General features: G+C 45.5%; 1 protein-coding gene across 6 annotated transcripts in view; it reads left to right on the top strand.

Moving 5' to 3' along the window:
• The first annotated feature begins 4,631 nt into the window (after window positions 1-4,631).
• ATG16L1 (autophagy related 16 like 1) overlaps window positions 4,632-15,900 on the top strand; it is a 46,874-nt gene continuing 35,605 nt past the window's right edge. For all 6 annotated transcript variants that reach the window (XR_012421571.1, XR_012421572.1, XR_012421573.1 and 3 more), the window contains exons 1-2: window positions 4,632-4,904; window positions 9,710-9,803. Coding sequence is in view for 3 of the 6 variants with exons in the window: in XM_005574646.4 (XP_005574703.1) it covers window positions 4,790-4,904; window positions 9,710-9,803 (209 nt within the window). In the remaining 3 variants the exon portion in view is untranslated. The remainder of the gene's footprint in view (window positions 4,905-9,709; window positions 9,804-15,900) is intronic.

Below are 15,900 nucleotides of genomic sequence, written 5' to 3' on the forward strand. Positions count from 1 at the left end.
TTGCTACAAGAATCTTGGGATATTTTACATTTATCTTACATCCGTTATAGGCAGTCAGACTCCATTTCACAGATGCTGCTTCCCGGCAAAGCATGCTGAATCCTTTAGACAATCACTATTTACCAGAACAAATAAAAACTCTCAAGATCTGTTATTTGTCACCAGAGTATTCAGACAACCTATTTCCTCCTCCTTCCTATTACTCATCCCCTGTATTATTCACCCTCCATCCAGTCATTCCCCTCAGGGCCTGTGAACACACCTGAAGCCTCCCCATCACTGACTTTGCTCTTCACCAGGTTGCCCTCCCATTGGCTAATTTAGGAGTGAGTTACATATGACTTAAAAATTATTGTGTTTCCTGTATTCTAGTCTAGCCAGACTGCAGTGACAGCCAGAACACAGACTGGATGATGGGGTGCAGTGGTTAAAGGCACAGATGCTAGAATGAAACTGCCTGTATTTAAATCCAGGTCTTGCCACTTTACTAGCCAGGTGTCCTCAGGCAAGTTACTTAACCTCCCTGTGCCTCAGATTCCTCGTCTGTAAATAAGGATGAAGATGCTACTGAGCAGGATTATTTTGAGGAGGAAATGAGTTATAATATGTGGAATACTATTCAGAAGAATGCACAGCCCATAGCACTGTAGAAGTGTTCCTGCTGATTCATGATCTCCCATGCTGTCAAAATAAATGGTTTTATCAATAAATATGTGTTCATTTCCAGAACTTTCTTTTTTTTTGAGACAGAGTATCACTCTGTCGCCCAGGCTGGAGTGCAATGGCACAATCTCGGCTCACTGCGACCTCCACCTCCCGGGTTCAAGCCATTCTCCTGCCTCAGCTTCCCAAGCACCTGAGATTACAGGTGCCTGACACCACGTCTAGCTAATTTTTTGTATTTTTAGTAGAGATGGGGTTTTGCCATGTTGAGCAAGCCAATCTTGAACTCCTGACCTCAGGTGATCCACCTGCCTCAGCCTCCCAAAGTGCTGGGATTACAGGTGTGAGCCACCACGCCTGGCCCAACTTTTTCATGAATACATAGTATATATATATAATGTCTACCTATTAGAAAATGCATATAAAATACACATATAAGAAAAAAACACCAGCAATACCACTGCCTACAGATAATACTACTATTAGTATTTTCACATATTCCATTCATTAATTAAATAACATTTACTAAGCACCTAACACATAAAGGGCTTCATGCTCTTGCTGGAGATATAATGATGTGCAAAAACAGACACAGCTCTTGTCTCATGGAGTTTACAGTCTACTGGGGGGAGACAGACCTTAATTAAGTAATGATACAAATATATGTGAAGCTGTAACTGGGATCAATGCTATAAAGGAGAGGTACATGTGTAACAGGGAGATAAGATCTGGTTATCAAGGTCTTTTATCCGACTGTTGTGAGGAAGTGACTACTGAAATGAGAATGAACACACAGAAATTAATTTGGAGAAACCAGAAGGGAAGATGTGCCCAACACAGTAAATCCAAAGGCCCTGCAATGGGAGAGAGCACGGTAAGAAGGAAGTAAGAGGCTTCAGTATGGCTGCGGTTGTGTGCTAGATAAAACTGGTGAGTTAGGAGGAGGGCAGGCCTAGGAGAGCTTCACATCCTTTCTTTAGAAATTATTCTTCATGTGATCAACAAATATTTGTGTATGAGGAGCTAGGGACACATTAATTTTATATAAATTGATTTATGACATATACTGCTATTACTATCAACAATTTCCAGCAATAAATATACAGTAATTTAACCAATCTCTTATTGTTGGAAATTTAGATTTTTTTCCCCAACTTCTCACCATTATTATAAACCACAATTACTTTTACAACAACCTAAAAACAATGCTGTGACAAAGATTTTTCTATGTGGACATGTGTCCAAATATTTCTTGGCATAAATTCCTGCAAGTGGAATTGCTGGTTAGGCAACTGCAAATTTGTAAACATATTTTTATACACAGAAAGAGAGAGTCAGGGTTTCACTCTGTTGACCAGGCTGCTGGAACACAGTGGTGTGATCTCAGCTCACTGCAGCCTTGACTTCCTAGGCTCAAGTGATCCTCCCACCTCAGCACCATTCCAGTAGCTAGGATTACAGGCACATGCCACCACACTCAACTAATTTTTTGTATTTTTGTAGAGACAGAGTTGCATCACATTGCCCAGTCTGGTCAGTCTCAAATTCCTGAGCTCAAGTGATCCTCTCACCTTGGCCTCCCAAAGTGTTGGGATTACAGGTGTGAGCCACCATGCACAGCCTTGGAAACATATTTTAATCATAAATGTGGAAAATTAACGTGCTTAACTGTCAAGATGTAGTGTAATGGTCTTTTAAGGGTGGTGCCACTGCTGCATTTGAAGGCATTCTCGGTCACTTTCAGAACTTTTTCATTTTGTTCAGTGCGTGAGGAAGTCACTTCTATTTCTGATCCCCATGGATCCTTCCAAAGACTTCAGGTCCACTCAATACTGACTACCAGTGAAACATCTTTAACTACAGTGCTAGAAGCCTGACTGTCCTCCTCTCCTCGGCCTAAGTTCTTCTTTTTTTTTTTTTCTGAGACGGAGTTTTGCTCTGTCGCCCAGGCTGGAGTGCAATGGCGCGATCTTGGTTCACTGCAAACTCCACTTCCCAAGTTCACGCCATTCTCCTGCCTCAGCCTCCTGAGTGGCTGGGACTACAGGCGCCCACCACCACGCCCGGCTAATTTTTTTTTTATTTTTATTTTTAGTAGAGACAGGGTTTCACCATGTTAGCTAGGATGGTCTCGATCTCCTGACCTCATGATCCGCCCACCTCAGCCTCCCAAAGTGCTGCGATTACAGGCGTGAGCCACCGCACCTGGCCACCTATTTTTATCTGTCTCTTTTTTTTTTTTTTTTTTTTTTTGAGACGGAGTCTCGCTCTGCGGCCCAGGCTGGAGTGCAGTGGCCAGATCTCAGCTCACTGCAAGCTCCGCCTCCCGGGTTCACGCCATTCTCGTGCCTCAGCCTCCCGAGTAGCTGGGACTACAGGTGCCGCCACCTCGCCCGGCTAGTTTTTTGTATTTTTAAAGTAGAGACGGGGTTTCACCGTGTCAGCCAGGATGGTCTCGATCTCCTGACCTCGTGATCCGCCCGTCTCGGCCTCCCAAAGTGCTGGGATTACAGGCTTGAGCCACCGCGCCCGGCCTTTTATCTGTCTCTTAAGGACCTTCCTCTGGACTTGAGACACACTGAAAGAGAAGGTAGTTTCTGATATTCCTTTCCCCTCTTTTGGCCACCTACTTTGTCTGGTTCCATTTTTATGCAGTAAATTCACTAATAGTTAAAGGCAGATAGAGCTCCAGCAACTCTATTACAGAACTGGATTTTCCATTCTACTGAGCTTGTTCACAGACACAACTTTCTCAGGAGGATCTTCATCTCCCCCTTTCAACTTCTACAGCCTTAGATCACCTTCCAAGGCTCCATTTATTGTCAGGCCACAATTTCTAGGATTCTAACAATGAAGACAAACTCTGACACATGATTCACGTCTTTCTTAGCTCCTATTTCCAGTCCTCTTCTCCATTGCAAACAAAAAAAAAATCCAAACCAACCACAAAAACTGTTTCCAAGTTCAGTGGGACACTCTTGCCAAAACACCCTGACTTCGGGTATGTAAGAGTTAAGAAACAAGAAATAAACACGAAAAGGACCTTAACAGTCAAAGACAGGTTTATTTTGGAGAATAAACCTGAGAGAGGCTCCTTGTCGATTTTGGTCAGGAGCATTTTCTCTTACACACTAAGGGTGTTTAAGGGTTTACGAAGCGGTGAGCTTATTGCAGGTTCGTAATGTTTCTATATGAGGGAAAGTTTATTGCAGGGTTGGAAAGTCTCTGATCAGAGGGGAGGCTATCTCCTGGTTGGCATGTTTCTGGTTGGAAGGGGGTTTATCTTAGGGTTGGAATGTTTCTGGTTATGCGGACATTACCATTAGGCTCATGTTTTTGGGTTGGATTTAGGTGGCTTTTTAATCAAGGGGAACTTAAAATGGTGGCAGTTATCCAAGATGGCAACGCTCCTGCTGTCAGGGTAGGCCTTGGGAAGACACCGAGTGTCTTTGTAAACTTAGGTTTCCCCTGTGCCAAGCACAGTGCTGACTGCATTACATGGGTTTTTCTTTTTACTATTCGTGACAACCTTCTGAGGTAGGTATCACTACTGACCCCAGTTTACAGATTACCTGACAACTGAGGCTTAGGGAGGCTGCCATCATCCACAGTCACAGAGCTACTATGAAGGGAGGGAACCCCATTTGTTCCTAAACTGCGATTTAAAAAAAAAATGTTGGGGGAAACAGGCCAAGAAAGAAAACACGAAAAGGGTTGAAAAGCAGCAAAAGTAAGCACTTAGGAGGAAGCGGCCCCTTTCCCGCCTCCTTCCCGCCCGGAGCTGTGCCTTGCGCGGGGCCCGGACGCCCCCAAGCGGCCACCTCTCTGCCTCTGACGCTTCCGGCTACAGGCCGGCGTCACTAGCGAGCGCCTTGCGTAGGCACCGGCCCCTGAGCCCGTGCGGCGTGATACGTCGGGTGAGGGGGAGGGTCTTCCGGCCCTCTGGCAAATCATTTCCGGCAGGAGCCGGAAGACCGTCCCGGATGGCCTCGGGGACGGTCAGTGTGTGGAGGTGAGCTCCGGGATTGCCGGCTTTCCCGCGTCCGCTGGTTGCCTCATGCTGCAGGCCGCGACCGCCAGCCCCCGGTCGCATCGGTGGCGCTGAGGTGCCGGGACAGGAAGCGACATGTCGTCGGGCCTCCGCGCCGCTGACTTCCCCCGCTGGAAGCGGCACATCTCGGAGGAACTGAGGCGCCGGGACCGGCTGCAGAGACAGGCGTTCGAGGAGATCATCCTGCAGTGTGAGCGGCGCCGGTGCGGGCTGGGAGCGGGGCGGGCGGGTCCCGCGGAGGCATGCGGGGCGCCCGCGGAAAGCTGAGGCCGAGTCCCCGGCGCCGCCCTCACGCTTGGCGGCCGCCCCGGGTACCCCGCGCTTGGGACGTCCCAAGCCTTTTAAATGTTTTTTCTAACTTGTGTTTTATCTTTGGAGGATTTTCCCTGCTAAACTGTGCGATCTTTGTGGGGAGGCACAGTTCGTGTTTGTATTTGTGAATCCCAGCAGCTCACACAACGCTTATGCACTTAAATAGGTCCCAGAAACATCCCATTTATGGGGTCAGGTTAATGAAACGGTCGTTGACTTTAAGTCGCTGAATTAACATTGCCTTCTCAATGCACTGGAACGGGTGGCCTTTGATATCTCAAACTTACTTCCCTTACTCTACCTTGGTGTTTTTTTTGCGGGGAAAGAGGGACAGGGGATCAGGGTCTCGCTCTGTCGCCGAGGCTGGAGTGCAGTGGCGGAGATCACGGCTCACTGCAGCCTGAAACTCCCAGGCTCAAGTGATCCTCGCATCTAAGCCTCCCGAGTAACTGGGATTACAGACGCGCACCACCACGCTCGGCTAATTTTTAAAAAAGTCTTTTTTTTGGAACGAGGGTTCACTGTGTTTCCCAGGCTGGTCTCCAACTCCTGGTCTCAAGCGATCTTCCCACCCCGGCCTACCAAAGTGCTGGGATTATAGGCGTGAGCCTATAATTCCGGCCCCACCTTGGCGTTATCATACATTTTGATTCTTAATCTCTTTTAGGTGGGACAGAACCTTTGCTGTTACTGAAATCTTCAGTATGAAAGAGGTGGTTGTCTTTCCGCTTACTGCTTGCAGCTTAAGGGTACAAAAATTTTTGTACCTTTACCTAAATTGTAATGGTCCTAAGGTGGTTCCATCTGTCCCTGAAAGTAAACCTGACAACTTTCCCAAGTTATGTTGATCATGGGATTCAAAAAATTGCTGCCTTTTTTGCATTCTGATTGTGCAAAATCAGTAGTTTTCAAACTTAGGTGCACATTAGCATCACCTGTAGATCTTTAAAAAATTACAGATCCCAAGCCACACCCCGACCAACTAAATCACAATATATGAAGTTAGGACACAGGTATCGTGTGTGAGATTCAGCCTAGAACTGCATGCCAAGTTATCAGTGTTTTTTGATGCTTCCCAAATGACTCTACTGTGCAGAGAAATTTGAGTGCTGTGGTAATTATTTGCATGTGTTATTTCATTTTATCTTTCCCAAAATTCTATCTATGAAGCAGGAACTGTTATTGCCATTTTCATACATGGAACTGAGGCCAAGAGAAAATAGGTAACTTCTGAAGTTGCACAGCAGGTTAATAGTGGGACTGGAATTTTTTTTTTTTTTTTTTTTTTTTTTTTGAGACAGAGTCTTGCTCTGTCACCCAGGCTGGAGTGCAGTGGCGCGATGTCAGCTCACTGCAACCTCCACCTCCAGGTTCAAGAGATCCTCCTGCCTCAGCCTCCCTAGTAGCTGGAACTATAGGCGAGCACCACCACGCCTGACTGATTTTTGTATTTTTAGTAGACAAGGTTTCACCATGTTGGCCAGGCTGATCTTGAACTCCTGACCTCAGGTGATGTACCTGCCTCGGCCTCCCAAAGTGCTGGGATTACAGGCATGAGCCACCGAGCCCAGCCAGGACTGGGATTTGAACTCAGGCTTGATGACTAACTTTTGCATTTGCTTTTCTCACTGGCTCCCCCAGCAAATGGTTCTTTGCTTTCACTGCACCCATTGTTTTAACAAAACTGAGAAGAAAGAGGATGCTTTGCTGTTCTAGGAGGCCGTGAAGAACAGTACTGTTTCAGAAAGCCAGAAGCACAAGTCCCTCTTACTCAAAACATGATTCCCTGACAGATGATATAAATCAGTTCATTAGGTGTTTATTGGGTGCTTATGCTTTAAAAGCTAATATCCTTTGAAAGTCAAATTGGGTTGGAGGCTTGACTCACCCCTCACTGAACCTTTTCAGTTACTTTCTGAATCTGTTTTGCCTCATCTATAAAATGGGAATGAAGCTTGCCCTGCCCACTTCATAAAAACAGTGCTGTGCATATAATGCTTTCAAAGCCATCTGTATAATAATAGCCTGTAATTGTAAAGCATTATCTCTTGACACAAATGCAATGTTTTCCTGCGCTTTGAAAATGGCATCTTGATGGGACAGGAACATGTAGAACAGTCAGAATAAGAGGTCAGTTGTGGAAAGAAGATAGCTTTAAAAGGTACTAGAGTAGCCAGTAATGCTTGCCTGAGGGACCAGGAGAGGAGACTGGGATGAGAAGCTAACAATGAACAGGAGAGTGAGACAGCCTTTGCTTGTTAAGATCTTCTGTTTAGGTGGAGAGATTGACGTTTAGGGAGATCGTTTCTATTATAGTTTGTGAAACACCTTCATTCGCTCATTCCAGCCTCCCCAGGCCAGTCAAGTTCTGACCCTCCATCAACCTGGAGTCTGTTCCCTGTTCAGTCGGTGCCTTTGAGTCTGAAGAGAACGGTGGAAAGAAGCTGTAGGGGGAGGGGAAAGGCTTCCCTCTGTCTCCAGCCTTCTCTTCAGGGAGCAACCTTTGAGAAGGACTTCTTTTGAATGCCTCTGTTTTTTGAAAGAACCTAAAATTATCACAGGGCACCAAGCTTTGGTTTAACATCTGAAGATCTTACTAGAGCCCTTTGACACTGGTGGATTTTAAACCTTTCTCTTGATCATGATGTCCCAGGTTGAAACCAATGCCCAGTTTGGCTGAGCTAATTCATTTGACTAATACAGATGAGAGTGTTTCTACCCAGGAATTCTGTTTTCAGATATCAGGAAGTGGGACTCAAGACTCTTTAAAAGAGAAACAAGCTCTTTTAACAGGAATAGTCACTAGCATAAACCCTGTCTTATTCTGCTTGGTACCTGCAGAACCGGTACCCATATCTGATCTTAACGGTGCCTGTATGCCTATTACTCTTATTTTTTATTTCATTTTATTTATTTATTTATTTATTTAGAGACAGAGTCTTGCTCTGTCGCCCAGGCTGGAGTTTAATGGCGCGATCTCAGCTCACTGCAACCTCTGCCTCCCGGGTTCAAGCGATTCTCGTGCCTCAGCTTCCCTAGTAGCTGGGACTACGGGCAAGTGCCACCATGCCTGGCTAATTTTTGTATTTTTAGTAGTTTCACCATGTTGGCCAGGCTGTTCTCGAACTCCTGACCTCAGGTAATCCGCCTTCCTCTGCCTTCCAAAGTGCTGAGATTACTGGCGTGAGCCACTGCGCCTGGCCTGTGTGCGTAGTACTCTTTTTTTTTTTTTGAGACGGAGTCTCGCTCTGCCGCCCAGGCTGGAGTGCAGTGGCCGGATCTCAGCTCACTGCAAGCTCCGCCTCCCGGGTTCACGCCATTCTCCTGCCTCAGCCTCCCGAGTAGCTGGGACTACAGGCGCCCACCACCGCGCCCGGCTAGTTTTTTGTATTTTTTAGTAGAGACGGGGTTTCACCGTGTTAGCCAGGATGGTCTCGATCTCCTGACCTCGTGATCCGCCCGTCTCGGCCTCCCAAAGTGCTGGGATTACAGGCTTGAGCCACCGCGCCCGGCTGTGCGTATTACTCTTAACTCCATGTTCTTTCTCATCCTGTCTTTTGAGTTTCTGTACTCTGTCTCCTGTCAAATTGATTATGTTTGGAAAGAGAACTCATTTCCTCTCTTAGCTCTCCCCTCCTGTGTTCTCTCACACGTTAGCATCCTCTGCCCAGTTGCCTGAGCGAGGAGTCTCAGAATAATCTTTGACTTTTTACCAATACGGATCTGTTAATGTAACTGCCTGCTTTTATAATTTCTTATTTCATCATTGCCAGTAAGAAGTCTAAATTTCTGATCCTGCTTTTTCCAGTGTTGGCTCCAACCTTTATTTCCAGCCACTTACCAAAAGACTCTGTTATTCCTTCTGCGTGGCCCATCATCTTCTCTTTTTTTTTTTTTTTTTTTTTTTTTTTTTTTTTTTGAGACGGAGTCTTGCTGTGTCTCCCAGGCTGGAGTGCAGTGGCGTGATCTCGGCTCACTGCAAACTCCGCCTCCCGGGTTCACGCCATTCTCCCGCCTCAGCCTCCCAAGTAGCTGAGACTACAGGCGCCCGCCACCACGCCCGGCTAGTTTTTTGTATTTTTAGTAGAGACGGGGTTTCACCATGTTAGCCAGGATAGTCTCGATCTCCTGACCTCGTGATCCGCCCGCCTCGGCCTCCCAAAGTGCTGGGATTACAGGCTTGAGCCACCGCGCCCGGCCTCCATCATCTTCTCTTAAGACTTAACTCATATATCACCACCTGTGACACCATTCATAAAAATGAGTACAGAGTGTATTCTCTGTACCTTTTTATACTTGACTGAATTAAATGGTAACTCCTTCATGTTGGGAACTGTCATTTATTTTTATTTCTAGTTCCCTGACCTAAAAAGTAATTTAATGTGTCAATTATGGTAAAGTTCTCCTGTAGTACTTAAAGGTCCATAGCATTTCACTTTGCCATTGTGTTTCGTGTGGTTCTTTTTCTTTTTTCCTCCCAAGGTAGAAACAAATAACTTCAGGGGTAGGAAGCATTTTCAGCTCCCTTTAATAGAGAAGACATTCTTGCAGGTGATTCTGTAGGTTACTATGGCTGAGGAATGTATGTTCCTGTATTTTATTCTTCAATGCATGACAAGGTAGGTACCTAGCAAGTGTACATATGTTATAATAACTTAATTTCTGACTTCTTTATTTTAATAGATAACAAATTGCTGGAAAAGTCTGATCTTCATTCAGTGTTGGCCCAGAAACTACAGGCTGAAAAACATGACGTACCAAACAGGCATGAGATAAGGTATTTTGAAACTAACCTATATTATTTGTGTCTCTAATGAGATTTATCTCAGTTCAGTTGTCACTTCTCTAATTTAAAAGCAAATCAAGTACTATTTTGTGTTCCGGTTTTTGTCAGCTCCTTTCAAGTAAGAACTAAAACCGTGTAATTAAAATTGTTTTTTAAAAGGTATGTACATACCTAGAAAGGTTATTGTCAGTACAGTGCTCTCAGCTTGAGAAATTTCTTAAGGCAGGTTCATGTGGTAACCCTACGTCAGTTTCTCATCTAACCTGCCAGGGTTCATGTTTTTTGTTTCTTTGTTTGTTTTTAAATAATCACAGACAAGTTAAGTATTTCTGAGCAGGTTTTTGTAGATCATATTAATATAAGATTGATTGGTACATACACAAAAATTGCTTTTGTGCAGTATGGGTCTATTTGATCTTTTTTAGGTTGGTGTTTTTTTCAACATACAAATGGTCCCCAACTTGCAGTGGTTCAACTTACAATTTTTCTTTTTCTTTTTTTTTTTCTTTTTTGAGAGTGTCTCGCTCTGTCACCCAGGCTGAAGTGCAGTGGCGCAATCTCAGCTCACCGCAGCCTGCAACCTCCACCTCCCGGGTTCAAGCAATTCTCCTGCCTCAGCCTCCCAGATAGCTGGGATGACAGGTGCCCACCACCACACCTGGCTAGTTTTTGTATTTTTAGTAGAGGCAGGGTTTCACCACGTTGGCCAGGCTGGTCTCGACCACTTGAGGTCAAATGATCCACCTACCTCAGCTTCTGAAAGTGTTGGGATTACAGGCGTGAGCCACCATGCTGGCCAGCTTACAATTTTTCACCTTTATAATAGTGCAGAAGTGATACACTTTCAGTAGAACTGTACTTTGAGTATCCATCCAACGGTTCCGTTTTTTCCCCTTCAGTTTAGTATTCAATAAATTGCATGAGATATTCAACAACTTATTATAAAATAGGCTTTGTGTTAGATGATTTCGCCCAACTGTAGGCTAATGTAAGTGTAACCTATGATACTCAGTAGGTGAGATGTATTGAATATATTCTCAACCTACTATATATTTTCAACTTCTGATGGGTTTAAAGGGACTTAGCCTCAGTAAGTAGAGGAACATCAGAAGTGAGCAGATTGCAATAAGCTCTTATTTTTCTTTAAGAACTAGATTAGAAAAATATCAGTGTGTGCTGGGCGCGGTGGCTCACACCTGTAATCCCAGCACTTTGAAAGGCTGAGGCGGGTGGATCACGAGGTCAGGAGTTCAATACCAGCCTGGCCGAGATGGTGAAACCCCGTCTCTACTAAAAATACAAAAATTAGCCAGGCCTGGTGGCAGGCGCCTGTAATCCCAGCTACCTGGGAGGCTGAGGCAGAGAATTGCTTGAACCTGGGAGGCGGAGTTTGCAGTGAGCCAAGATCACACCACTGCACTGCAGCCTGAGTGACAGAGCAAGACTCCATGCCAAAAATATATATATCTATGTGTGTGTGTGTGTGTGTGTATTAATAGAATATTTCATGAGATACGTACTTGTTCATGCTGGCGTATTTGTGTTTACTGGGTCATTTGTGTGCATTTATGTATATTTGAAGTCTTACTGTTCTCTGCCATAATATTCGTTGTGTTTGCATGTTAAATTTGGTATGGGAACAGTAACCATTATTTCTCTGAAATCTCCACAATTTAGCAATTGTAAAAACAAGGTTGGTGATTTATGGTGTCTAGAAATGGTAGCTGTAGTCTCCTCATCGGGCAGGATGATCTCCTGGTAGAGTACGGAGTGGGAAAGATACCAGAGAACAGATAGCTTGGCAGGGCCTCACTTCCGTCCTTGCTTTGTAACAGTTCAGGAGATCTTGCCTGACTGTGGCCCTGGGAGGCCTTCTGTAGTACTTAAGATATTAGTTTTAGTATTTTGGTTAACTTTAGGTGTAGATAATGCTGTTTCACCATTTTCATCTAAATTCATCCAATTGAAAACTAAAAACATTTCTATCTGATTAAACCCTTGGTGACTGTATTCTTGTATTCTTTATCTGTTAGCCAAACTCATGTGCTTGGAATATGCAGCAGTTCTTTTGGCTGAATTTCACTAGGATAGTCTTTTTTGAGGCAGAGTATCTCTCTGTCGCCCAGGCTGGAGTGCAGCGGCATGATCATGGCTTACCGCAGCCTCAACCTCCGGGGCTTAAGCAATCCTCCTGCCTTAGCCTTCTAAGTAGCTTAGAGACTGCAGGTGTGCACCACCATGCCGGTCTAATTTTTTAATTTTTTGTAGAGATAGGGGTCTCACTATGTTACCCAGCCCGGTCTTTACTCCTGGGCTTAAGTGATCCTCCCTCCTCAACCTTCCATTAGTGTTGGGTTTACAGGCATGAGCCATCACATCCAGTGGGATGGTCATTTAGTTGGAGGTCTTGTTATAAATCAGGTTCATTCAGCCCACTCACAGCAAATTAATCACTGAGATGATGGGTTTTGTGAGAGTTTATTCATAACATGGCCAAGCAAGGAGGCAGGAGAACAGGTCTCAAATCCACCTCCTTGAAAATAGGGATGGGGGTACTTATGCAGTAGAAAGCAGGGTGGTCTAAAGTGCGGGAAGAGGTGACTGGTGGGTAGGAAAGATGAGGTCATTGGGGCTTCCATGCAAGCATAATCTAGCTATGTGGTTCCTCATAGGACACATGCAGAAAATGGTGGCATTAGCACCATCTGAGGGAGGAGTGTTTTGGCCCTCTGATCACCTCTTGGGCATTCACACAGGCCCAGTTGAAGGGTTGGGGGTCTCAGCCGGCTTTAATGAGCAAGAGCTGCCTCCTAGTTCCTGGAGAAAAACTTTAAGCACCAGTTATTGTAGTGAGCCACAGTCAGTTATTATTTACAAGGAAGCTAGTGGGAGTTTAGTTATGTATTGTTTGGCAACTTGACTTGTTAGTGGGAGTTTGGAACTAGAAAAAAGTGATGAAAAGCAGGCAAGGCAGGTTGAATGGTGGGCTTCATCAGGTTACCCCTTGTTCGGTCTTTCCGTTTATACAAATGTTATCCATAATAAGTCTGCCCTCCTGACTTCTTTGTTTCCATTCACGGTATCGTTGTTTTCCACAAGTCATCTATGGTTCCTTCTTCCCTCTATATCTTCCCCTCCCCACTTTCCTTTATTCCTCATATTCCCCATATTCACCAAGCCCATTGGTTCTCCACCCCCTAGCCTCTTGCATCCTTTGGTTTACATTTATTTTGCCACCTCCTTTGTTTATTTATCTTCTTATTCCCAGACTGTGGTGAGAGCCTCATTCACTCAATAGACTTCTGTGACCGCAGTGTGGGCTGGGCATTAGGGGTGTAGAGATGAGTAAGCCAGAGTCCCTGCTCTGAGGAGGAGTAGAGTCTAGTGGGGGAGACCAACTCAAAGGGACATTTGCTAGAGCATGTAAGGGTGTTCACAGAAGCTGGGCACTTCATTGGTTTCCTTTCCCCTCCTTCCTGTCTCTCCAAAGTCCCTGCCTGTCTCATCCTAATTAACCGTAAAACAGTGCACACTGTGCTTAAATAGTCATCTGCATCATTTATCAGACTTTCTCTTAAGTATTTTCATCACTTTGCCTACAGTTTAAAATCAAACTTTTCAGCCTCAAAATTGTTTATTCTAAGCATGGTTCCTGGACTAGTGGCATCTTCTGGGAAGTTGTTAGAAACAAAGATTCTTGGGCCCCATCTCAGACCTTTTCTATTAGAAACTCCAGGGGTGGGACCTGGTAATCTGTGTTTTCAGAAATGCTTTGGGTGATTCTAGTGACCTCTAAAGTTTGAGCACTGCCACCTTTACTGCTACTCAGACTTCCTGGAACCAGCAACATTCCCATCACCAGTGCACAGAAAGTGAGAAATGCAGATTGCTGGGCCTTGCTAGGAAGGCAGATCACCTGTTAGCGGGCTGCAGGAATCTGTGCTTGAAACACAGATGCCCTCCGAGTGATTGTTTTTTTCTACTTGCCAAAGCACCTTCATGGGCTGATGATATTCATTGTAAGTAAAATAGGAAGTCCTTGGAGGCTTTGGGTCGTGGAAAGAGCTGTATCCTGCTTGCCTGAGTCTCTCCTAGCATTTCTGTTGAGTTCTGTGTCTTGGTAGACTTTGAAGTTTAAGCATCTAATCCTGAGGCCCCTCTGCCTGATGATCTTGCCTCCATTTTGCCCTTCCTAGGAGATTCCTACTTTAGTTCCTCTTGGGAAACCCCTCCCAAAATGAAACCATCCTTGTCTGGGGAAATCTTTGCCTCTGAACATGATTAACACTTTCTCTCATCACTCTTTGATACACTTTTGTTTTTCTTTATGTTGTTAGTTTTAGTTTTTTTTTTTTTTTTTGAGACGGAGTCTCGCTCTGTCGCCCAGGCTGGAGGGCAGTGGCGCAGTCTCAGCTCACTGCAACCTCCGCCTCCCGGGTTCACGCCGTTCTCCTGCCTCAGCCTCCTGAGTAGGTGGTACTACAGACGCCTGCCACCACGCCCAGCTAATTTTTTGTATTTTTAGTAGAGACGGGGTTTCACTGTGTTAGCCAGGATGGTCTCGATCTCCTGACCTCGTTATTGCGCCTGCCTCGGCCTCCCAAAGTGCTGGAATTACAGGCATGAGCCACCGCGCCCGGCCTGTTGTTAGTTTTTATTTCATGAATCTGTTCTATAGCTAGCCAGCTCCTTGGAAGGCGGGACCACGTCCTACATGCTTGAGTCCAGGAGTTCAAGGCCAGCCTTTGCAACATAGATACCATCTCAATACTTTTTTAAAAGGTGGGGAAGATTTGATAATTATTCTGCCTAATTTAGGATAGTTTCATGTAAAGTGTGTTCTGCTTTCTAATCTCTTGGCATTACTTCTTGGGCTAAGATTGGGAAAGTACCAGGTTGCCTCAAGATAAGGTATTAGTTTGTGCTTAGCTATGTAATAACAATACATATAGAGATGGAAAGACTGCTATACTGCCACCTTTATCCCCCTCTTTTTATTTTATTCTAGGTCATATGGAGTGGGCAGTTCTTTCCGCTCTCTTCAGATGTTAGTATCCTAGTGTCCAGCCTTATTCCTTTTCTCCATCTACAAGCTTTCCCTAGGCACTGATTTCAGCTACTCACTATAATCTGATAATTCTCACCTGTGACACCAGCCTTCTCTCGAACTATAAATCCACAGTTCTAGTTGTCTTCTGCTGTTTCTGAGATACCATGCAAACACTTGGCAAAGATTCCAAAACTGCATTGATTCTGGAGGTGATCTGAACTCACTCCCGTGGCCTTAGGCACATCTATTTGCTGACAGTGTCTACATGTTAGCCTCTAGCTTGGACTTCTCCCTGAGGTTCGGACTCTTTTTTTTTTTTTGAGACGGAGTCTCGCTCTGTCGCCCAGGCTGGAGTGCAGTGGCCAGATCTCAGCTCACTGCAAGCTTCCCCTCCCAGGTTTATGCCATTCTCCTGCCTCAGCCTCCCAAGTAGCTGGGACTACGGGCGCCCGCCACCTCTCCCGGCTAGTTTTTTGTATTTTTTTTTAGTAGAGATGGGGTTTCATCATGTTAGCCGGGATGGTCTCAATCTCCTGACCTCGTGATCCACCCGTCTCGGCCTCCCAAAGTGCTGGGATTACAGGCTTGAGCCACCGAGCCCGGCCGAGGTTCGGATTCTTTTTTTTTTTTTTTTTGAGACGGAGTCTCGCTCTGTCGCCCAGGCTGGAGTGCAGTGGCCGGATCTCAGCTCACTGCAAGCTCCGCCTCCCGGGTTTACGCCATTCTCCTGCCTCAGCCTCCCGAGTAGCTGGGACCACAGGCGCCGCCACCTCGCCCGGCTAATTTTTTGTGTTTTTAGTAGAGACGGGGTTTCGCCGTGTTAGCCAGGATGGTCTCGATCTCCTGACCTTGTGATCCGCCCGTCTGGGCCTCCCAAAGTGCTGGGATTACAGGCTTGAGCCACCACGCCCGGCCCGGATTCTTAATACTCAGTTTCCATTTGGCAATACTCAGTTTTCACTTGACTGGCCACAACTGAACTCTTCAGGCCTCCCCCAAAACCTGCTCCTCCCACAGTCTTGCGCATTTCAGTGGCTG

The sequence above is a fragment of the Macaca fascicularis genome, chromosome 12 (assembly GCF_037993035.2).
Source record: "Macaca fascicularis isolate 582-1 chromosome 12, T2T-MFA8v1.1".
Taxonomy (NCBI): Eukaryota; Metazoa; Chordata; class Mammalia; order Primates; family Cercopithecidae; genus Macaca; species Macaca fascicularis.